This window comes from Gavia stellata, chromosome 17, assembly GCF_030936135.1.
Source record: "Gavia stellata isolate bGavSte3 chromosome 17, bGavSte3.hap2, whole genome shotgun sequence".
Taxonomy (NCBI): Eukaryota; Metazoa; Chordata; class Aves; order Gaviiformes; family Gaviidae; genus Gavia; species Gavia stellata.
Genome location: NC_082610.1, coordinates 5,155,165 through 5,179,481, shown reverse-complemented (window position 1 = coordinate 5,179,481; position 24,317 = coordinate 5,155,165). Strand labels below are relative to the sequence as shown.

Sequence of the window (24,317 nt, the reverse complement as noted above, 5' to 3'; positions counted from 1 at the left end):
TTTATGGATAATAATTTGCAGGTAACAGTAATACGTAGAATAAATATTGTCAGCCATGAAAACTGAGGAGAGAGGCAGGTCACAGGCACAAATCAAGAAACTGCAAACACAATTTGTACGTCTTAGCTCCCAGCTTCATCTTCTAATGACTATGCTCTACTTTCTGTACAAGCTTCAGCTGCTTTTCTTCTGGTCTATGTCTGCACTCACTTGGATGCTGTAAGCGTTGTGGAGGAGGAAGAGGAGTTCATCAACACAGATTCTGATCTCTCAGAGGTGTTTCCAAGAATCCGATCCATCAGAAGATAGAAGTCAAATGAGTTTCTACTTTTTTTGCTTAGGTTAATGTTTAGTCATGTCTCCCTTCTTCTTCCTTTTATTCCCAACAGCATTACAATCTTGAGACAGTAACAATTGTCAACAAAGTATTTCTAGTTGTCTATGTTACTCTCTCTGTCACACACTGAAAAACACACCTCATAGATCTTAACTCCTCTCAACTTGTATGGGACTTGTATTAGCAGTTTCGAGCACACATGCAATTGCTGATACTAACTGGAAATCTTTAATGTAGGCTCAAACACGCACTTCGTGGCAAGGGAACAAAGAGTACTATATGCTTGCACCACAGTCCTGTAGGCAGAGTAACACTTCACAGCAACCGCACATTTACATTAAAACTGATGTTAAAACCAGATTTAGGGTCCAGTCATGAGAAGCGCTGGAGAAGAATAGAAGAGGAAAGAAACAGAGGAAAAGGTCATACCTACATCCCTCTCCCCTACCTGCTGCAATGCCAAGTCACTGCATCCCGGTTGCTTTGGCACGCAGCACACCCTTGAGCAGATGGGTGTACGAAGAACAAAGCTGGACTTCTTAGCCCTGCACTTTTCCGAACTAAATTCTATACAATTGGGGAAAAAATCAGTTTATATTACTGCAAATCTCTGTACTACGCAGTCTAACTGATGAAGGAAAAACTGCTGGATACCTTCACTTTTTTTACCCTCTTTGGATGCATGGTGCCTAAGCACAAAACGTACACGTAAGCTGCCGACGGACGTAAAATTTATCCTCTATGAAATGCTGCCAAAGAGAGAAAGCCTGCAGTAACACGCAGTCCTGGAAGTTTAAAATAATCTATTTCATTTGCCTAGCATGCTTACGTTTCCAAAGGAAGCGTAAATATTCTTTAAACCTTCATGTTGACTTAATTAAATCCTATTCTTTAAGGAAAAACAAAATACCTTCTCTCAAACTAAAAAAAAAATTAATATCCCATCTACTGATGCATGTTTTCTGTACAGCAGTGCCACTAGGAAGGCAGAACCCATTTGTTGCCACACTGCCGCAGCAGAGATGCCATGGATTCCACGCATAGAGGAAATATTCATAAATGCCACGTATGATAAAGCGGTTACTACCGCTTGACATTGCCTTTTCAGTGACGCCATCCATAGTGAAGGCTGTTTGTGTGTTCAAGTTCATCCAGCTTAAAACAATTATACTTACTGCACAGAGAAAATAATAAGTATCAATGTTACTTGCCTAAAGCAGCAATCTTACCTGTGCATCTAAGTTTTTGCGGGAGGAGGCAGGTGTGTTGGCATAGGAGCTGATAGAGGAGCTTGTGTTAATGTCATCAGTACTGAGATTATCTATGGTGTCACTGATCCCACTGCTGACAGAGCTGCTGTCATCCCAGCTGGAGAAAAAGCACAACAAAGGTAGAAAACAAGGGTCAAAAGACAAAACATCCTTCAAAAGGAAAAGTGTTACTTCTACAAGTCTTATCCTACTTGCTGTTGCCAAATGAAAATGGTATGCTCATTTTCCTAACTTACCTTCATTGCACTTCAAGTCTAAATTCATACAGCTCGTTGACTATACGGTTGCCACAAAGCCTGACGTACGCCATCATTAAGCCGGTAGCACCAGTGATGCAACTCTTGCTGAGTCAACTGGAAGTTTGTATGGGTAAATAAACTTTACAGTGACCATCGAAATTTATGCCTGCAGTCCCAGAGCAGGGGAAGGTGGTGGTAAGAAGGCATCTCCAGGTAGGCGTACCACTGACTTGCTAAGCCGTAACACAGAGATGGAACTTAAATGCAAGGAAAAAATTCATCCTGAAGCAATCTTTTGCACCTGGTTGTTACATAAACCTGGGCAACAACCTGGATCTACCATCGAGAGCACCACCGGACTCAGAAAGTTTTAGTAATCGAAAGTCTAGTTGTTCAGATGGCACATAACCCTCCTGAGCTGTACAACACATCTTTTTCAGGGACACATATTAATAGCTTACTGTTCAGGACTACCTTCTTCCCGTGTGTGACAGCTTCAATGCTTTCTAGTAAATGAGAAACGTGTAACTGGAAGTTTAGGACACAGAAAAAAACAACAACAAATGTCCGTGCCTAAAGCAATTGGAGTGTTAGAACAGACAGAATCCAAATGATCTAGAAGTCAAGCCAGATGCTCCACTCCTAAAATGCCCTTAAAAATAAGCTGCTTAAGGAAGAGATTTATAAACTGGCTTACAAGTGCTCCATCTCCAAGAACAATAAAGCTGGGATTGAAACACTCTCCTGTAAGTAGCTCAGCGAAGACATTTCAGTCCACTGATGGATAACTACTGCTGGAAATGCACAAATACGTATTTCATAGATCATTTGCGAAATCTAGCGGTAAGAGCTCATCTCCTGGCAATTCTCTAGCTATTTATCACCACAGCCTCGGATTTTGGGAGCTCCAGACTCTCCTCCCTATTGCATTGCTGTTTGCTTTACAAGCTTGTAACAAAGAGATTGCAGGGAGTTTTTTTGAGCATCGAGTGGAAGCCATTCACAAATTGATATACTGGATATTTAACGTATGCTTTTAAAATTTAATTGCATGTTCTGTAATTGAACTCTGTAAACAAAGGCAATCTATGTCTGCTTTCTTGAAGTTTATTCATAGCTTCACCAGTGACTTACTGTATAGCCTCAATAGATAACCTTCAGCAACTTTGAAATGAAAAGCATTTCATTTTTCTCACTTAGCACTACAAGACAGCTACCTGTATGGGTTTATAGGATGCCTTAATAATTTTTAATTGCTTTTTGCTTACTTGGGAATATTTTGTTCATCCATATCTATGTAAGACCTTTCAGGGACTTGAGGACAGCTTAACCAGCAGCACAATTTGCTGAACCACGCGAACAGCAGCGGCCACGGGGACGCCCTCCTCTGCACGCCTGCAGAAAGGGTTATTGCTCGCAGCTGCTCTTTGCTACTGCTTTGTTCCCAGTTACGGTCCTCATCAATCTGCCAGCACCGTCATTTGTGCCAGCTCTCCCGGTATCACTGCAGGCAAGGCCAGCTGGGAAGCTCAGATCAACAGTTTCAGCAAGCCGGATGGATTTTGCCTTCAGGAAATGTGGGAGTGCTCAGCCACCCTGCTCTGCTGGCAGGGGACAGGGACGGGGAGGGACAGGGGTGGGCAGGGACAGGCACCGGGACCAACCGCTGACCCCTGCTGCGGGCTCCCCTTCAGGGAGCCTTGAGGTGGCCCCTCATCGGTGTCCTCCAACTGACAAAAACACGCTCCTGCCAGTTCTGATTGACCTCCAGGAGTGTCCCGGTTACAGACAAGGCCCCTGGCTTTGCCAAAAGATTTTCCAAACACTATTTGACAAATCCACAGATGCTCCAGCTCTCCTGAACGGAAAGAAACGCTGTAGTCTACACTGTTGGGGATGCTACAATTTAAAGGAAAGGTATCTTCTTTTTTTTTTTTCCCTTCACATGGGTATTTTTAAAGAGGAATCCGCTGTAATACAAAATAGAAGTACATGGTAAAATAAAACTCCATCACAATGTGAGTCCCGTTGAGTCTGAGAAAGCCAGCCAGCCTGACTCAACACAACATCTTGATTTGCTATTTTCCAAAATCTTCCTCAGCATAACTGAATGAAAGATGCGTGAACCATACAAAGAAATCCATGGAATGAAAGGGCGGGGAGGGGGGAAATCATAGTTTTCCCCCAGTGCCTAGTATGGAAAAATTGAACACTTGGAAAAGAATTGAAAGACTTCTTTGAAGCACCTTTTTTTTTTAGAGTAGGCAATTAAATATCATAATGCAAAATATCGAAAGTTATATTACTTCTACATTTCAGTTTTTAAAAACAGGCCCTATAACTGATATTTACTTCTCTTTCAAAACCTATGACATAAAGCAATTACAATTCCTAGATTTTATTAGTCTATAAATAAGGTTACAAAACAGTTACTAAAAAAACTGCATAAAAGAATATGCTCTTCATTTTCCAATGTTTTGTATAGCAACCAACATAATATTTTCTATTTCTGAACCTATAATAATAATAATAGTAATAATGACAACAACAATAATAATAATAGCAATACCAATGTTTTCCATGTTCAACAGTTTAACCTCCTTCTTATGGGGATATGGCAACGGCCCCCCCAAAAAACCCCCCAACAATAATGCTCTTCTGTATGACTCATAGTTCCATCTTGAATGTACAGAAACATTACATTTCCAACCATCCACCATTCTTAAACTATGACAGGCCCCAGTTCATCAGCATCTAAAGAATGCATCTAGTGTTAATGTTAAGTAGCTTTACTGGCATCAGCCAGTCCTGTTGACTTCAGTTGGGCAATCTAAGGCATTATGGAAACATTTGAGTGCCCTTCTGAACTGGGACATGTGCCTGAGGACAAAGGTAGAAACATGCACCTGAATACATTGATGGTTGCGGCTTCCCCTTAAGTATATCCCGGGCTTTAGGTCTTTTATGTTCCGACGGAAACTATCAACAACTCAAACTCTGTATTTTCAAGTTTACTAATCTGTTACTAAATTAAAATAGATTAGCTATTCTGAGGTCCAAAGATAGATGTGCAGCATTTTGGCTGCCAGAAGCTAAGCAACACAGCTCTTGTAGGCGTGCTGACGACACTGATGCACACGCCTGTTCTGACAAGGTAAGATGCTGTGACAGCTAAAACCAGGCATCTCAGGTTTAGCTTTATTTAAAAAAGTCACTTCAGTAGGGGGGTGGGAGGGGTCAGTCTCTAGCTAGAAGAACAACAGGATATAAAAGAACAAGAAAACACAACACCTTAAGAAATTTAAAACAATTTTGAAAGCCTACGTAAACCATTACTGATTCTGTCCTTTGGAGTAACACTAGAGACTGTTTTAACGCAAGTGAGATGCGTGTAGAATTCACCGAACTCTGTAATTTAGATGCCAACGCAACACTTTATGAGCGTACAACATACCGCTAAAAAGTAACGCAATTAAAGCACATACACTGTTTAACCTGCTGTCAATGATCCACTACACTAAAAGCTCTTCCCCCCAAGCAGCCCATCACACCGTATTTGGTGTAACATACAACAGCATAGGACACGCCACTCCACGTCCGTATCTGCACACGGGTGAAGACTGCAGCTTCTCGAGAGGACAGCATCCGTTAACAAATTGAGGTATCTCTATTTCACACTGTTCTTGAAATAACCCCAAGCCCTCCACATAAATTAGTTCACTTTTACCTTGATGCAGTGCCTTGACGGTTAAAGTCGAAAGCAAGGAAGCAGAATGGGGAATCTAACAGCCCTCCTAATTACAGTGTTCTTGGCTCCCAGAGCCAAGATAACATCTTTGTAATTTAGCTAGTGCAATTAATAATTTCTGATGTCAGCAGAAGTCTACTCAACCATAACCTGAAGCTGAAATGTTTGGGCTTTCCTTTCTCTATTTGATCAATCACTTGAAACTTTACTTTGATTACTGGAAATTACCAAAAAAAAAAAAAAATCCTAAAAGCATATTATACAGGAAAATTATACCACCACCCACTTAAAAACCATCACCACCGTCACGTTAAAAACTCCCACAAAGCTGCGTCCTGCTCTCTATGAAACCAAGCATCCTCCCTTGGAGGGAGAGGGACCCCGGGGAGAGTGAAAGGTGCCCTCCTCCCTCCCCATCCCAGCCCGCTCGCCCTAACGCAACTAACAAAATTGCTACTATGGATCGCCCACATACAGCACTAGGTCAACTACTCCAAGCTGCTTTTTGAAACAGGTTTGCAAAGCGGTTAGGCTCAGACTTGTATTTTTCCACAGTCTATCAGCACTTTGCCATCTCGCACAATCATCATCCACGGAATTGGCTCTTCTTTGTCAACTTGGACGGCACACGAAACCATCCTGTGATCCTCAGGACAGCCCCCCTCACTGCAGAAATCTTCCCCCTTTGCAAGTCGCAGGCAAAGGAGTCATTAAAACCCTACTAAATAAAGCTATTGTTAAAGGCTGAAAACGCACCCTTCTCTACGGATGGGTGTGGATTTTAACTTTGCTGGATCTTCAGTCAAAACCAAAATTACAATGAGCTGCTGAAAAATACATTTGTCCAAGACAAGGCCTTGGGGCTTTACAATATTTCAAGTGGAAACATGGTAATTATCCTCTTCTACCTAAAAATTTAACTATTTATGAGTTGATAGGAGAACAACAACAACAACAAAGTCAAGGTGCAAAATGATTGAAACTTCACAGCATCTTCAAAGGACTGAATGGAAAAATAAAAAAGCCAGATAAATGTAAACGTGCTATAACACGAGATACTAAATGCTGCAGTTTCCACTGTTTTCTCCTGGGATTTCCTACGATACTGACATCACTGTGTCAGAAATCCAAAAACCATACACAGACCCTTGCATGGTTTTCCTTTCAAATTATAAAAGGTGACAAATAACTGTTTGCAAAAGAACGAGTGGAAATCTGCTTCAAGAGAAGTGAACTTAATTAACATATTTCACGTGGTTATTAATCACCCACCTTCTCCATGTCTTCAGTTACTCTCTTCTTATTACATCTCATTATGAGTTTTTTAGAAGAAACCACTTTGTTTCTAACCAAAGGTGGAGCCCAGGGACAGGACTGTTACCGTGGAACACTTTGTAAAGCCAGACCATGAAAAGTGAAAATTAAACCAGGCAAAATGAATAGAGACCATTTCCAGCTGTTCTTTCTGGAGCAGAATCTAATCCTTTTAATGACATTTTTTGGTGCAGAGTTAAACCGCTGTAAGAATGCTGTGAGCTATTCAGACTGTTTTCATGTTTAGTGACTATTCGGTGTACCGCCAACAAGCTGAAATGCAACTCTCTGTCAAGCTCTGTTTAGAATTCACCCAAGGTACCATTTCAGGAGTTACATTTAAAACACCTATTTGTAAAAGAGAATAAATCACAGAAGAAAAGTGTCAATTAGTGTCGAAAAAGGTTGGGTAAGAAAAGATACGTAGAAGCTAGAAAACTGCACATGCTCTTTTCATTTCATCTTTTTATATCGGTGCTAATAACCTTATAAAAATAACACTGTGTTTTATTTTGGCCCTTAAAATCTGACCAGGAATTTGACCAAGCCATTGCCGAACTTGAAGTGAACGCAGCTGAGCGCACACACAGGAGCCGCTAAACCCAGCTAATCTCAGGGAGTTTACCATTTGAAACACCCAAAAGCTCCACGAAAGTAATCTGACTTTCTACCGCAACTCACCATCTCCTGCTCTGAAGCAGAAACTCCAACGGCACCTTCTTTACCTGCACACATTTTGCTCAGAGACTCTTCAGTGGGTCACTGTCTAGAGTCACTAAACGCACCGGCCAGCACAACCGTATTCAGTTGTAAAATACATGACTGGTGGAACTTGTTTTTTTGGCCGCAGCTCACATCAATGGCTCCTCTGGCATTGCGCAGCCTCGGGGGAAGGTGAGAAACCAGGGCAAGGCACTGCCTTTGACCCAAGTGCTGGTGGAGGAACACAAATCCCAGCTACGTCTGAAAAATTTAGCGTAAAAAGCTGCGACCACCCCTTTTTTCCTGGACTCTCGATCCATAAACCCTATTTTTGGTGTGTCCCCCCCAATTTACTGTTGTGTGAGGACTTACTGCGTTTATAAAGCGGTTTACAGACCAGCGCTGCGCTGGGTGCACAGAGCACCCCCGCGGCCAGCGGCACCCTCACCTCCCTGCTTTGAAGGCCATGGGATTGGTACTCATCCCTGATCGTTTCTGCGCGACTCCAGTGACTCCAAGTGATTTGTGCCAGTGAAAGCTGGAAAGAAAAATCAGTGTCTTCATATCACAGTACGATCAGTGCTAAATTTTAGTTGTTATTACGTAAAAAAACATGCTTTGTTTGTCATGCCTGTGTTTCCAAGACAGTAAGAAGTGCTGAGAAAAGTCTTCCAATGAAAATCATAAATCCTTGTTTCCGTACAAAGCCCCTGGTGCTCTCCAAGAAAATAAATCCCCGTGAAGCGTACAGCCTGCACGCGACCGTGATGGACTGACCGAACGCACAGAGGTCAAGCCAGAGGCGCTGGGGGTGCTGCGAAGGACGGCCCCAGCTCCCTGCGCTGCCCCTGGAAGGAGGGAGTGGGGACGAGTTCCCTGGCAAAGGTGTTGGTGTGGATCACCGCTGCAGCATGCCTTCTCCTCCCTCTCGGCCAGGCCCCAGCCCAAACACCTCCTCCTCCAGGCAGGCGGAGAAGGTGCCCTGCCCAGGGGTTGGAGAGTCAGATAACCAAGCCCCAGACTGTGCCCGCTTCTTTCCCCGCCTTACTTAACAGTTCATACTTGAATCACAGAATCATTAAGGTTGGAAAAGACCTGTAAGATCATCAAGTCCAACCATCAACCCAACCCCACCATGCCCATTAAACCATGTCCCGCAGTGCCACGTCCACACGTTCCTTGAACCCCTCCAGCGATGGTGACTCCACCACTTCCCTGAGCAGCTTATTCCAGCGTCTCTTCCTTCTCCCCCAGAAGCTGATAGCTTCAGGATCACATCGCCTCCTCGTGCAAAGGCACTATCGAAGTTACGACTTAAAGAAGGGGCGACACTTGCTGAAAACAAGTGGTTTCGGACACCCGTCTCCCACCCGCCCGCTCCCCAGCACTGGGCTGAGCTGGTGAGAGCTCAGCAGCTCACCAGCGGTCACTGGTGCCCAGCAGCCCGCTTCGCCAAAGGCTCCAAAACACAATGAAAACGGGCTTAAACACCAAGAAGAAAAAGAATAGATTAGCTAAATTCTTACAGGGCTGACGTAACTACAACGTGGAAGGAAAGGAATGAAGGGTAGTATGGAAACAAAAATATGCAACAGGCATTTAAATTCCCTGCTGCTGAGTGGGAAGACTCATGGGGCTGGACCCACCTGCCCCTGCGGCCACTTGCCCCCTGGCCAGGGCCACTGGCCCACCCGCTCCTCCAGCCCAAACGGCCAACTGGGATCACTGGGCAGCCTCACCCAGGGAAAGGTTGTACTAAACACACCCGCAGAGCCAAAACCTCCAGCAGCTGGCAGGTAGAATACGGCTCCTTCGCTCCCCAGTCTTGTTTTAATCCCTCCTGACGCTCTGCTCTAACACCACTAATGCAAAACTTTTAAGGTCTGCAGGCTGTAATCCCAAGCGAGAAACGTGCAGGCGTAAAATGAAGATGTGATATATATGCATGAAGCAATGCGCAGTCACTGTTGAAGCTCTTCATTGTTCAGCAAACACTGTAAAGCTTCTACATAAATTGGTCAAGGGAAAAACCTGCGCACAGCAAAACACGGATTTCACAACCGAGAACTGCTTCTCTCTCATGCAGCAGCACCAGCTGCAGCTCAGCACGTGGAGACAAAGGTAACGCATACGCTTGCACACTCTTCCCCCAGCAGAAAAGAGGAGAAAACCACAACATTTTCTTTCTGAACACATTACAGCCTGCTGACGTATGTCTTAAAGCTGAACTTGGCAATAAAAGGCGTTAATTTGATCACAGGGCACAGCACTGTCCCTCAGGAAGCTGAACCACTGAAAAACAACCGTCACTATCGCACCAGTGATTTATAGGACAGACACATAATCAAGTGAAACACTATTCTTTGTAACAGGGAGATGTGTGGAAGATGTCAGCTACTACCAATTCTGAAAACAGGTTTTTTCCTAGCAGAACTGCAGCAGCCTAAGTAGTACTAAGAAATCCTGGTTTATGCCTTTAAAATCAGGTTTATTTGAAAGAAACTGTAAAAAGGAAGAAGATCTTCTAACCTTACTCGGACAAATCAGGAAGCCGACAGAAATTTGCGCAGGAGCGAGAATAAGAACTGCATATTATGCGCTATAAAGCAAGTGCACTCTGGGCTGGGATCTGGCCTGAAAGAGCCTCACACACGCCTTTGTTTCCCCGCAGAGTGAGCTCATTCCCACAGAGGTTCCTCCTTTGCACAGAAAGCAAACTTACAGTGCTAAAATATAACAAAGCCCCACAGTTTTCTGAGGCTAAAAGCCTGTAACGCTAGTGGAAAGAGAGCCGGTTAGATTGCAGCCCGCGAGACGCTAATAATCAGTCGATAAATCTCACAGAATCCCGAAGTAAAGCCAGAAAAGCGCACACACAGTAATAGCTGTCAGTTCTCGCACGGGGAATTGCCTATGATGATATTCAAGTATCTGTAATCTACTAAAAATACCTTGATTTCACGTAGCGTCCAGCGATTCAAATGAACTAGATCGTGCAGGGAGAAAACGTCTCAGATTTACTCCCATCATCTACGGTGTTTCCACTGCTGCCAGCATTCACAACGCTAAACCTGCTTACACAAAGGTGTAACACAACACACTTCCATGCTTTCAGAAGCGCAGAAAATCTCTTACCTTGCAATATTCCCAGACCAACGCACTTCTCCACCTTGCTGCCCATGAAGAATTCCAGAAAAGGGGCTTAGGTTTATTTTGCAGGTTGATACCTTCATTAGGCTACCATCCAACAGCCCCCTAAATAAAACAGTTTGTAACTTGACTATCTAGGAAGAGACTTGAAAAAATGTTGGAGGAAGGTTGTTTTCCAACAGAGCCCTCAACATTCAGCGGCTCTGAAAGACACTGGCAAGTAAAGCCTAGCTAGAAGGTGATCATCAGAAACTTCCCCTCGAAAGAAATCTGATCCCTCAACAAAATTAACCTCTGAAGTGCTGAAAAAGTGAGAGGTCAAGACTTTCTGCTGGGACTAGGTCATCTGTGAAAGGCGGTAACCTGATGGCAGTACAACAGGCAGACTGGGTGCCTCCAGATCACATACCGCATCTTATGAAGTAAAAGCTCATGGCAGCCACCCTGGACTTGAAGGTACTAAATGACAGTATGTGATCTCAGCGAAAAGCCTCCAATCTGTACAAGCGTATTGCCTGCTCTGCTTTTATAGACAGATTCCACAACGTGACTGCTGAAACAACTCTAGTTTTATGAGAATGTAGTAGGAGACATACCCCAAATGTTTTAACGTAAAATATTTGGAGTCCTGGTAAAATACAAATGGTTTTTTTTGGGGGGTAGAAAAACATTTTCAATACAAATGGAACTGAAAATACCAATTCATCCACTGGTATCCCCAATAAATACCTTATGTAATTGGGACAAAATATGTAAGATTTATCCGAGTAGGGATTAAAGACACTAATCCTTATTTACAGTTGTAAAGTAAGGGGCTCATCACTTCCCTTTATTTCAAGTAGAATACAGCTGGGTATTTATACATACTTGGTTGATAAAAATTTATGGTGGCTAGCGTTCAAATCTCTTACTCTAGCCTAATATAAATACTTTCCGACAGGAGTCTTCCCAGATCTCTGCATTCTGCCGTACATGTGGGATTTTTTTATTCTAATATGGGAAATTACACTAGCTCTATTTACCGTGGGTAGTAGTGCTCAGAGGCACTAATTACCCTTATGCTAGGTGCTGCACCAACATATCCTGTAAACATTCAAAAACCTGTAAGACAGTGAGAACTGGAAAGCTGGTCACCTATAGCCCATGTAGACTCATCACTCCTGGAGTCTCCTGGGAGCTCATGGGCACAGAGCAGGAAATGATACATGTACCCCAAAAAAGAGAAATTCTAGAAATACAATAGGAATGGTAATAATAACATAGATGATGTTGTTATATCCAACGCAGTGGCATTGGATAGCCATAACTAGTTGGGCGTGCAAGGCAGCACTGGAGCTTGGAGTAGAAGACCATTGCGAGAGGTCAGGGAGCCCATGGGTGGATGAAGAGCCAAGGGACTGGTTCAAGGTCACTGCGAGCAGAACAGAGTCGGTGGGAGAAACGCTACAAGTAGATTCAAACAAGGAGTTGCAATATTCTGTGATTCTGTGAATAGGGAAACTGAGGTTAGGGGTGAGGTCTGGGAAGGTGGTCTGAGGCCGAAAAGAGACCTCTATCAGATGTAAAGCCACGGTGAGGAGGTAAGAGGAACTCGATAAACAGTTGAAAGTCAGGGAATTAGACTGCGAAATGGAGAGAACGGATTAGGAAAGAAGGGTTCGAGCTCATGAAATTAAGAGTGCATTACAGTAACTTGCACAAGGAGTAGGGATTAAATTCAAGATAGAGCCTATAGCTTTTATCATATTTTGTTTTTTAAATGGGGACATGCACAAAACACTGACTCTTACAGTTACTAGCATTGACCAACACACTGACTTCCAGCCAAATGAGAATACAAGTCCATTCCCTTCATTATAGAAAGACTTGTTCACTAAACAAGAACCTTCATTTCTAATCCAAGCAGGGTAGATTTCCGTTGTCCAGGTTACTGATGAGGGATCTTGTCATGAAAAGGAGATGGGCAGCCTTTCAGATGGAGGAAGTGGAAAAGACAATACCGTGCTGTCCTCTTAGCTTCACCTCAAGAAAACCATCAATCATTTGGCCCAAAACCAAAGAGGAGAGAGGGAAAGAGTAGTCAGAAGTCAACTATACCCGTGCATTGATTAATTCTGTTCAGCTTGGGTACCCTATCTTAAATGAAATGCATCTTTTAGCGGAACGCTGTATTTTTGGTTGAAAGAGTTAAAATGCAAGTATTCAAAGGTTATAAAATAAAGACTTTGTGGAGATACTCTGCTGCCAAAACCTTCAAATAAATGAGTCGCAGTCTGAGCTTGCCTTTCTACGCTGGAGTCTATATTTTAGTGGCCATGGTGTTACTATAGCAACACAAAGGACTGGTAATTTAGAGGTTGGCGGATGTGACAACTTGCAATTTAGAACAATACTAATAATAAAAGCGGCTTGGGAAAAGCATCATTTAACACAAATGTTTGTGTTTTAAAATGAAAAAAGCCTGTTAATTTAATTTTTTTTTTTTTTTAAAATCTGTATTAAGTTAGTCTGGTGGTGAATAAAAGATAGAAACATGACTCTTCTGCTTTTTGGTATGTCTGCACCCTAGAGTGCAGTCAACGCACCCCCTTCGCAATGTGTATGCGTATAAATGCAAAGCTGCAGATGTCATTATCTCTGTTGAAGATTAGACAAGAATCACATAGCTTTTATTAAAAAGAGAATGTATTATCCATAATGAAAGTGAGGGTAAGGATACTCATGGACTATTATTAATCCTTTCTTGCCTCTGCTGAGTTTAACTGGTACCCTTTATTAACAAATCCGGGAAACTGCTCCTCGTTCATTACCTTAATCACAGAATAGTTTCTAGAGATAACTCTCGAGATATTACAGATACTTAAAAGAATCACAACTGGAATAGCAAAGCTTCTTCTAATCTCTAACATCCTTCCTGTCTTCATCAAAATAGCTCCCACAAACATGATGTTTCTTGATCATCAGCTCACAGAGTTGCACAGGAAAGTAGCGACCGACCTGTAGCTAACGGTAAATAAGAACAGCCAGAACTATTCTAATTCCAAAAATAATCAAATCTGAAATTGTAACCTAGGGAAAAAAAGGTATCTGAACATCCCATCTGTTGAATCACCAGCTCCAAATAAAACCAAAATCACAAGATTAAGGTACGGCGTTACTCTCTACACCAATCTACAGCCCCATTGTCCTTCGCTTTCCTGGCAGCCCTTACACTGCAAAGGAGGAGGGATTTTGCAACATAATACCCCTAACACTAAATACAGAGGGATATTTCCAGATGAATTTTACATGTAGTAATAATCATAGTTTTATGGGTCAGGAAGTTCAGAAGATTAGTGTGTTATGGCTGCAGTTTATAAAAGCGTTTGTGTTAGAAGTTTCGCATAGCAATCGGGTGAGATAAGCTGCGAACGGCTTTACGTTAAGTTCTTTTATGGTAGTTAAAGTTGGGGAGAAGTAAAGAGACCCCAGGTATTAATTTACCTAAAGAACAGCTGCTTAGAAAAGGCTGCAAAGTGTCCTAATACTCAGTGTAATAAAATCATTGCACCTCCAATTGCTCGTTCCTTCTCCCCACGCTCGTGTGCTATTCCCATTAACCTTAGTAAGAGTTGCATTCATGGTCTGAACCGAGCTAAAACTGTAGGCAACAAAAAAAAAAGACTTATCTAAGAAATGTGTGGGTTGATTCTTACTCGAAAAGGCCCAAACCCATAATTACAGGTTTGCATTCTAGGTTAAAGCAGCACGAATCTTGCTGCATTTCAAACTTTCCCTTAGAGAAAGCCACCGTGCCTGAAAATTGGGGGGTTGCTGCAATATGTTAATTTCCTTTGTATTTTTTTCTCATTAGCTGAGATATATCAGTTAGGAGCTTATAAAATGTCTGCATTTGATGGCTGCAATGGTTATAAAAGTAATGCAAGCAGCACAGACTGTAAAGACACTGCGCTTCACAGTCTTTGTAAGCTGTTTTACAACGTGCGGTATGAAGTGTCTGCCACATTTCAGCCTGGAAGAGACTCCATTACAGCTGGGTAAACTGATGTCTTAAAATAATCTCAACAGTGATTTTTTTAAGCCTTCTTTTTCTTTCTTGCCTCCTGAAGAACACTAAGATTATTTAGATGAGGAAAAAATGTATTTGTAAAGCTAAAACGTATTCTGAACAGACTCAACCATGATCTTGCACACGCTTCTATCCTTTTAACTTGAGCACATTAAACAAAAATACACCATTTTAAAGTACTTTCATCGATTAAATATATGCACGAGAAAATAAAAGCAGGAACACAGCAACACTGCTGCACCATTACAACTATTATGCATCCCACTGTAGGGCTAAAATTCTATATATCAACCTAAACAAACTATTTTTTTGTTAAAGTAAATTTAAAAAAACCCCCAACTTGTTGTACTTATATGTAATTGTGAATCCTGGGAAGGTACTTCGAGTTAAAACCAGAGGAACACTGGAAACAACATAAACCCACAATAAGAGATACGTTAGAAAAGAGACCTGAGCTGCTACAGCCCTGTGAAGTTGTGTTTTTTCAGCGTGGTTCCAAAGGGAGCTTGGGAGCAAGAGAAGCAAGTCTGGAAAAGTGACCATCCATTTTTTAATTCCCCTCATTCTGCTGAATGAAAGAAGCGCTAAGTTTGCAGACCGATGAGCGTTATATGCTACGAAATACTCTTCTTCACTTTCTTAAACCTCAAGGGTATGAGCCCTTTCTTGCCTTAGAGAGTTCCCTGAGAGCAGACAATTATGTTATGGTGGTACTGTCTGGATTTGTGTATTTATTTATATAAGTGAACACACAGAGCGTAGAATACTTTAGGATTTTGTTAAAATTACTCATATAGGCAGTACTGCACGGAAGAAAGTAAAAAGGAACCATCAGTGTCCACTATTGCATGGGTACCTACGCAAGGCATAGGAACCGACCAGTCATACATTCAGGGAAAGATGGTGAGATTTTTCTAGTCCCAAGGCAAGTCCCTCGCCACTTAAGTCAACGGCAAAATTTCACTTGACTTGAAGAGGAGGGATTTCGGCCCCGAAAAAGACGGTGCACACACACAGAAAAGCCAAACACGGAGTAAGATTACTGATTTGGAATAAGATTAATGATTATTGCATGAATAATGCATCAGTAAAATAGCATAAGACAGACTTAGCGTGTAACATCAAAGATTGTTTAAAAAATGCCAGTAGCCTACATGGAGCACTTGTGTTGACACAAGCCTGAGGCATACTTTTCACTATACTCACTTGAAATGAATATGCACATCAGAGCGAACAAACACAAACAGCCGCTTTCTAACAGCAATAGAGAAAGAAAAAGGCAGAAGATAACAAAACTGGAGATAATCCAATAAAAATGGAGGATGCTGAGCAGCGATGCAGCTTGTACACTATTATCCGAGAAGAATTCCAACTGAATGCTGAATCCAGGGGTTATACTCGGATGGGTCCAAACATTTTTTTCTAAATTTAAACATGTTACCAAGTCTCAAACTCTTTGAGTAAGAAATGTTATCGACATATTTACTATATACACATGTACATGCTTTTGCATCTATTTTTTTTCAGATGTAGCAAATAATCGAAGCAAACAAAAATATGTAACAGGGCAAATAGATCGTTAGTACGAACAGTCTATAAGATGGAAAAAAAAAAATCTCATCTTAAAAAACAAACAGCTAATGTAGTGAAACACAAGAAGGAAATATCATTCACATTGTTTTAAATGCAGTTTTCTTTGCGTCCCTCTCCAAGCCATAAAAATCGGTCCTCTTTCCAAAGAACATAACACTGCCAATCACAGATTTTAACACAGCCATTGACCAAGGAGAAAAATTTAATTCTTCCAATCTAAACTGCTGCATAGAATAACAGTTTACTTCTACATTGATGTAAGACTTTCTTGTCTTCTGCAACCATTAAGATTTTCAGCTTGATCCCTAACACATGAAGTTATAAAAACAGTGCAGCTGGCACGATTGCTTTCTTCTCAGGACTCTGAAAAAATGCTTTGGGATGGATATACGACAGATGTCCATACACGATTTACAGTTTGTTTTCTGAGCTTTCTAACATAATGTCTTTGTCAACAAGCAATATAATAGAGAACAGAAACATCAGATATGAAAGAAGCCATACAAACCCATAGTCTAGGAGCAAAGTTCTTTATGGCCAGTGAGGTAGAAAACAGCTCAGAAAGAGATAAAATTTGAATTACAGGTTCTGTTTCAGCCAGCAGGACCAGGGGACTAGATCAGAGGATGCATTCAGGCCCAAGAAGGATATGCCAAACGTAGTATCTAAGAACTACGCATGGATACTTCTGGTTGAATAAGTAGCTCTCCACATAGTTGTAGTATGGTTTTGAGAAGTCCTGTAAAACTTGATTTACCTTCCCTTCCACACACCCCCGACAAAATACTAAAATCATTACTGCCTAATCAATAGCAGTCATCAACCATCTCGTTGCAGTCATTAACCATCTCACGGCACCCACTGCAAAAGCACTGCTGTCAATTATATGTATCTTAGTCAAATCCAGTTCAGTTGTCATCAATAGACTTTGCCCATCTTAATTGCTTCGGCCTCCCCCTCATTAGATGTATCTCTGCATTTACAGCGGTTTATTGTTGCTGTGGCTGTTAAAAAGCTAATACATCTCACTAGAAAAGTAAACTCATTTATCCTAATTAAAGTAGAACTATTAAATCAAGCTAGCATCATTATAGCTGGATCTTCAGTGTTTGCAAATCCTCTGCATTACTGAGTCTATAATCATTCAAACCACATAAACACTTTAACTGAGTAATGAGCAAAGAACAAAGATGCAAACTCTCAACTTCAACAAAAATTAATTTTCCTTTATTTTGAGAGTCCGTCTGCATTCTTTAATAAAACAAAGGGATCTGCTTCACCCGTACAATACAAGCACGTTCCCAAGATTGTATCCGAGCCAAGAAGACATGCCTCTTTCTCAGACTACCTTGCAAAATCTTTCTACTCTCTTTTGAACACGCTTTCCCACGTGAATTGCTTTTTTCTTATTCTTACTGGTACTGCCTGTCAAAGAGACTAACTTGCCATTTCCAAATTCGCAGTAGACTATTAATGCCATATAAAATTTCAGATATTTCTCCTCCCTGCCACTGTTATCTATACCTGGTTAAGAAAACCACTAAGTTGTCTTTAAATTTATAATCTTCTTAACACAAAAGGTAACTGAATCAAACCACTTACCTACAAGACAGCAGCTCTAACTACTGCGTACGTTTAAACAAAAGCCTCTTCTAGCTCTACGTTTTAAGGTTTTGCAAATAATGCCGGCAACTCTTACGACTCAATATTTTTTCTCATTTGGAGATAGAAATTCTCATTAAGCAGTAAGAAAACCCCATGCTTGTCAGATAAAACACTGAATTTAAACTAACATTTGCAAGTTGCAGCTGATGAGAAGTACGTCCTCCATGAAACTCTTTAATTATCTCATAAACACCTGTGGCAATCACAACTTGTCCACGTGAACTTCTGACCTTCACTAAGCCCTCATAAAATCATAGCTGTCGATCACCTGAGAAGACTAATGGTCTTACAGATTAGAGTATTGTAGCATGCATTTCGGGTAGCTATCAGCTTTATGGAAGCGTGACTGGAGGAAATTTCAGCTGGTAGACTTGCTCTTATCAAAAGGTCAACATTTTAGCTGCAGCGTCAGTAAACTGAAAACTTATTTTCCATCGCTCAAAAATTGTTCACTTAGAGGGGAAACACTCTTCTCCTTGCAAACACAGAAAGCCTCTAAGGGTGAAATGTTCTGCTTTTATTCCACCGGAAGGACAAGATGAGAGTCGACACGTTGTTTAAACTCCGCAGCGTACCAACTGGCTTTGCCGCGGTTGCCCGTGCCCCTGAACGACGACTCTGCTAGCTCAGTGCTACCTAAATCTCTGTCCTTCCACAGATGCTCAGCAGAAGCTACCTCAGAATAACAGCAATGACCATGAGCTTACTGATGAGGGACATAAGGTTCCCTCCCCACGGCAAGCTACTTGGAGCAGAGATTGCAACTAGTACATGTGGGCAAATCCCATCCGTTCCAGGGACGAAGGTCAATGTAGACACAACGGGCTAGTGCACTTACAGCGCAGAAGAGCGTGGGGCTTGGGGAGCAGAGCATCTGCAGAAGGAACAGCAAAGTTTGATGGGTGCGTAACCAGGCTGGGGTAACAGCATTTCCTTCAGACCACAGAATCACTAAGACTGGAAAATACCTCTAAGACCATCAACTCCAACCATCAACCCAACACCACCATGCCCACTAAACCATGTCCAGCAATGCCACGTCCACATGTGCCTTGAACGCCCCACCTGAGCACTCAGCTAGGGCGGTGACAGCGCGCCGTAAGGACTGCACCCAACAGAGCGAGCGCGCAACCAGCCATGGGCTGCCTGCGCGCAACTCCACCCCGCTTCTGTGGACGCTGAACGGCAGATGGGTGCATCACCCCCTCGCTGCTCCCCGCAGAATGCCTGCAGAATAGCTCCAGCTTGTGCTGCCAGGCTTTAGAAAGGGAGCACGGCCTCACCCGCTTTCCCAGCACATGCTGGCTATGCCGAGTGAACTTCAGAGAGTGGCACCTCTTCCTTCAAAAATTACTAAGCCCATTAATTTTTCTCTGGAAGAGCAAATCCTTTTAATTGCTATAGATATTATGATAGCTATAAAACACGCAGAGTGAGCTGCAGCGGGACGTGGGAACACCAATGGCAATAACAACCAAATGTTGATGTGGCGAGCTATTGCATTTAACAGTTATTTTCTTTTGAAACTGAACAACTAATTCCAAACATCTGTGCCTTATAAGGCTCAGATTATCTGATACCCAATATCGTTATCTGATACCTGAAAAATGAATGTGGTAATAACTTGTAAATTATATTCTTACAGTTTCCTAACAGGTAAATATTTCTATTATATACCTTATGAACTATGTTAAATATTTAGTCTAGAATACCAGATAACAACTCTTAGATCTTTTCCCAAGATATTAGGGATTTGCCTTTTTTTTTATCTCCCTGTAAGTAATAAGCCGAAAGCAAAGCTCAGCAGTGTCAAAATACTATCAGAAAAAATCAGTACAGCTACAAATACAGAAGGCGTAGCTACACAGCGTTAGGAAATGCAGTTCAGAGATTCCTGAAGTGGTGCTGCATTATGCTTTACGGATGCGCATCTGAAGGTACTAAAGTGGGTCTGGATGCAACGCAGACTCAGCACGACACTCAACCTCAGCTGTCACATCACTACATTGTATAAGGCATCATTCATTTCTACCACTAGGCATTCTCAACACATCGGCCAATATCTACTCGCCTTATTTATTTACGTTAGTAGGTCAGGAGGACAAGTGGGAACTTTCAATTGGACATGATGAAATGAGAAATCTGGATGAAATGAGTGAGCCTCAAGACACATGTGGGAAAGGAGGGAAGAGAAGAAAGAATACGTGGAGCTGCCCTGCACACCCAGCTCACCACAAGTCCTGTCTTCCTAATGGTCAGAAACACTACGGTCATGAGACGCAAAGATCTAATACAAACGTGGCCCCGCTTCACGCGTTGAAAGATTTTTCATGGGGTAACTCTGCCCACAGTATTCTACTTCTCCACAGAGGCAGGTCTCCCCTGTCCTTCCCCAGGAGGCATAAAGTCAGTATAGAACTTCTAAACGGTGTGCTCTGATATAAAGGTATACAGCAGTATACACAAGCGTGCACCCAGTAATTAGCCAAGACGGGGTTAATTATTATCACGCACCACTGCATTCTCATGCATTCATACACCCTTTTGTTCCGTTTTATTTTCATTATAATCAGGTGCAAGGACAGATGTTGCCAGTGCCAAAGTGACACTAATCCTGGGCTTCTTCCATCAAGGTCTCTGGTATGGGTGGTTATCTTCAGGGCGGATCTAGCTCGGTGTGCTGCTGCTGCTCACCCCATCGGCGATGCATTTGCACTCGAAAACTTTGCAATATTCATTAACGCGATGCATCATTTTACAAAAGAAAACGCTAAGGACAAAACCGAAGATGTGCATTATCGGCTGTGTGCGCAGTGTAATTAACATGCATATGATCTGTATGCAAATCATGTTATTGAAAATAGTGACTATTAGCATAACAAGTGCTTATTATTTATTGAGATGCAACTCAAGCAGGCATCCTGCTGGGGTCTAACATCCTTCCTTTAAACAGCACCATCTTTCCTTTCTTCGTTTACACATTCTTCTCTCCCCTCGATGATTAACAGCCCAGAGAACAGGGAGACTCCCTTCTGCGCCTTTGTTTAGAGGGGGAAATCTCGTGTGTTTAATTGCCCTCAAGCATCTGATCCAGTTCAAAGCTCAGCGGAGCCTCTCCTACGGTGCTACGTGTTCCCCTCCCACCCCCACCATCACCCAACTGCAGCCGCTTTCAATGATCCATTCATATGTGCAACTTCACCCACCTTATCTCTCTCTAACTCTTAACTGATAACAAGTCCAAGGCAGCTAGGCTTTTTCTGTCTTTTTTTTTTTTTTGGAATAAAATGGGAATAAAGTAGGAGAAAACAAAGGCTCAACTGTGCAAAGTCATAAACCTTCGCGCTGTCATGCCATCCTTCTCCTATCGTACTTCAGATGAATTTAAGCTTTTAATCATTCCAGCCATGAAATGTAACAGACAAGCACAATTTTACTTTTTTTTCCGGTAGGTCTGAGCAAAGCTTTCTTGCTGGATCAGTCCTCTCAGCCCTGTCTGCCCAGAGGTCCGTATCACTGATGCTGGCACTGTTTCCTCGCTCCACTCCCTGCCCTGCAGAAGTCCTGAGGTCCCAGGGTCTCTGCAGGACCCTTTAACCTTTCCTAGCATTTCTGGAAGAGCCAAAGCTTGCAAAACTGTTCCCTGCCCAGTCATTCCTTCCCCAGCCCCAGCCCTGCTGGGTTTTACGCCGCACATTTGTTCTCTCTGAGGCTACACCCTCCGCTTCAGAGATGGCTGTGTTACAGTAATGAAATAATTAGCAGGGGGAATGATTTCAATTCTTTATCATTTTGCCAAAATTGAGCTGTTTGGCCCCAAGTTTTCCAAGCTGCATGCCAACCTAAGGATGGACTTCGGTCTCAGTTAAAAACAGCACAACAATTCCTGAGTAGCGTTAGAAAATATACACAATTTTACTATTAAGTTATATCGATCTTCCCTGAAAATCCTTGTCTTGCAAGATTAATTTTTTATTTGGTTCTGGAGGGCCCTGGAGAACAGGGACGATGGGTCAAGAAGGGAAGCCGAGACTGTATACAGAGAATAAGTGGGAAAAAGAAAAGGAAAGGGAAAACAAATTTAGATGGAAGCTCTGAAGTCAGAGGCTGGGACCTGCTGCACAAAAGCAACAGAACTGGGACAAGAAGCCTCAAGTGGGCCTGGAGAAGGAAAAAAATAGATGTGGGACAAATTGGAAGGGAAAATATCAGAACTGAAATTGTCTGTAAGTACACATTTTGATATATCCTTTCATGATGGGATTTTTTTTTCCTTCCTTTTTATGACACCTGTTTGACTGTAGGAGACAGATTTGCTGCAGAAGTGGATCACTGCTCCACCGTGATGATGGCTGTTACGTGGGGAACCCCTGCCTGCTTGTCACAGCAGATGGAGTACGCACAACCCCAGTTTTCCGTTAGTGCCATTTTTCATGTGCAGTACATATAGGGGCCCAAATTGTTCTTAACCACTTATTTTTTCTTTGAGATCCTGAGAGCTTCGTAGGCCTACCTCCTAACCGAACACAACACCTTTACCCACAGTGGTGACACAAAAGCACCTTAGAAGCAGAAACTGGAATGCAGTCGCAAATTCATTTTGTTAAAAAGAGGTTTTAAGGCACTCTCTCCCCCGCCTCTACTTTGGCAAGCTTTAGATGAAACTCTCAAACTACCAGTTCTGCTACTGCTACAGCAATGTCTTAGAATTTTTTGATTAATTATCATTAAATATCCCGTTGGTTTATAAAAAAAATGTAACTCTTCATGATACTAAGACAACTCCCTTGGACTCTTTGTTAATTTTCATAGTTAAATTATCCAGGGGGGAGGTGAGAGTTCAAGGACTTCAACCTTAATTCTTTCCATCCCACTTCCGTGACCTGAGAGCTCCACAAAAGCCAAGGGTCCAATTAACACCTTTCAGTATCTTGTGTTGATATTATTTCCAGCAAATAATTTGGCAGGAGAGAGACAGAGAGATATTCTTAAAGAAACAACCCAAAGAGAGGAGGCCAAAACTGAGATCCCTGCTCCAGTCTGGCACAGCAGAGACCTCAGCTTGACTTTTTACATTGGAACCTTAATCACTGCATCACTACTCTGTAAGGGAAAAACAAGAACAAAACCCAACCCCTTATTTTTTGTTTTATCCCAGTGCAATAATGAAATTAAAATAATTTTAAACCAGCCTCTCATCTCTCTGTCCTATTTCAACATCGGCAGAATGTGGCCATCTTGTTAAGGCTGAGCTGTGAAATGGTGTCTCAGTTTGCTACCAGAGACTTAACATAAACTAGTACTGATAAAGACAGCTCTAGTTCAGTGAATTCCTCTAGAATTAAGGAGTGGTCATTGGATATCTTTGTTTAGAGACTTCAATGAAGTGAACGGCACAAGGGATAATAAGATGAAAGGATAAAAATCACTAGATGTACCCCCCGCCCCCCCCAAAAAAAAAAAAAGAAAAAACCCACCCCAGACTACTAGTTGGATTAATGCAAGCATTCATATTTTGCATCATAACAGGCACACCTAACAAACTACAAGGAACATCCTTGCCCTCAGTATTAATAATGAAATAAACAAAGATTCATCTGGAAAACCCCTCTTCGGTTATTCACACCACTTTCACTCTAATGTGCGATTGCGCTTTGGTTCGTACAGATTTTTAAAGACCCAAAGGACAGACTTCCCAGAGACTAGTTTACAAGTCAGCAAGTGCCAGAGAGGTTTTCCTTATAATTACTCTATGTTTTCCTTGTCTCCCTTGAATCCATTCTATTTAAGTTATAGCTACAATTCACTACTATTCCTGAAAACATCCAAAGAAAGTTTTGTTCTCCTCCCATGATCCCACCCAGCCTTGCTTAGCCAAGTCGTAAGTTACCTTTGGCTCTCATTTTCTTCTTTCTAAAATAATCACTTGTTCCTAAATGATTCGATAACATATGCATTGCCATAATAAACTTAACCGCATCGCCATGTATTGCAAGCTCCCTCATTCCAACGGTGTTAAAATCTAAAAGTGAAATCAGAGACTGATGTCATTAAAGAAGAGGAGAATGCATCCAAAGCGGGGAGCGACTTTAAGGTTCAAACACGTTTCATGGACAAAGTTGGGTTTCAGTAATTCGTTGAGGACAAAGGTGGAGACGACGAAAGCCCACCACTCAAAGCACAATGCGTTGCTTGGAAAGAGAGAAATGGCTGCAAGAGAAAGCAATTT

General features: G+C 42.1%; 1 protein-coding gene across 3 annotated transcripts in view; it reads right to left on the bottom strand.

Annotated features, from left to right (window-relative positions):
- The window catches only part of NAV2 (neuron navigator 2), a 230,251-nt gene that overhangs the window by 51,640 nt on the left and 154,294 nt on the right, over positions 1-24,317 (bottom strand). For all 3 annotated transcript variants that reach the window (XM_059825934.1, XM_059825936.1, XM_059825935.1), the window contains one exon: positions 1,567-1,705. In XM_059825934.1, coding sequence (XP_059681917.1) covers positions 1,567-1,705 — 139 coding nt within the window. The remainder of the gene's footprint in view (positions 1-1,566; positions 1,706-24,317) is intronic.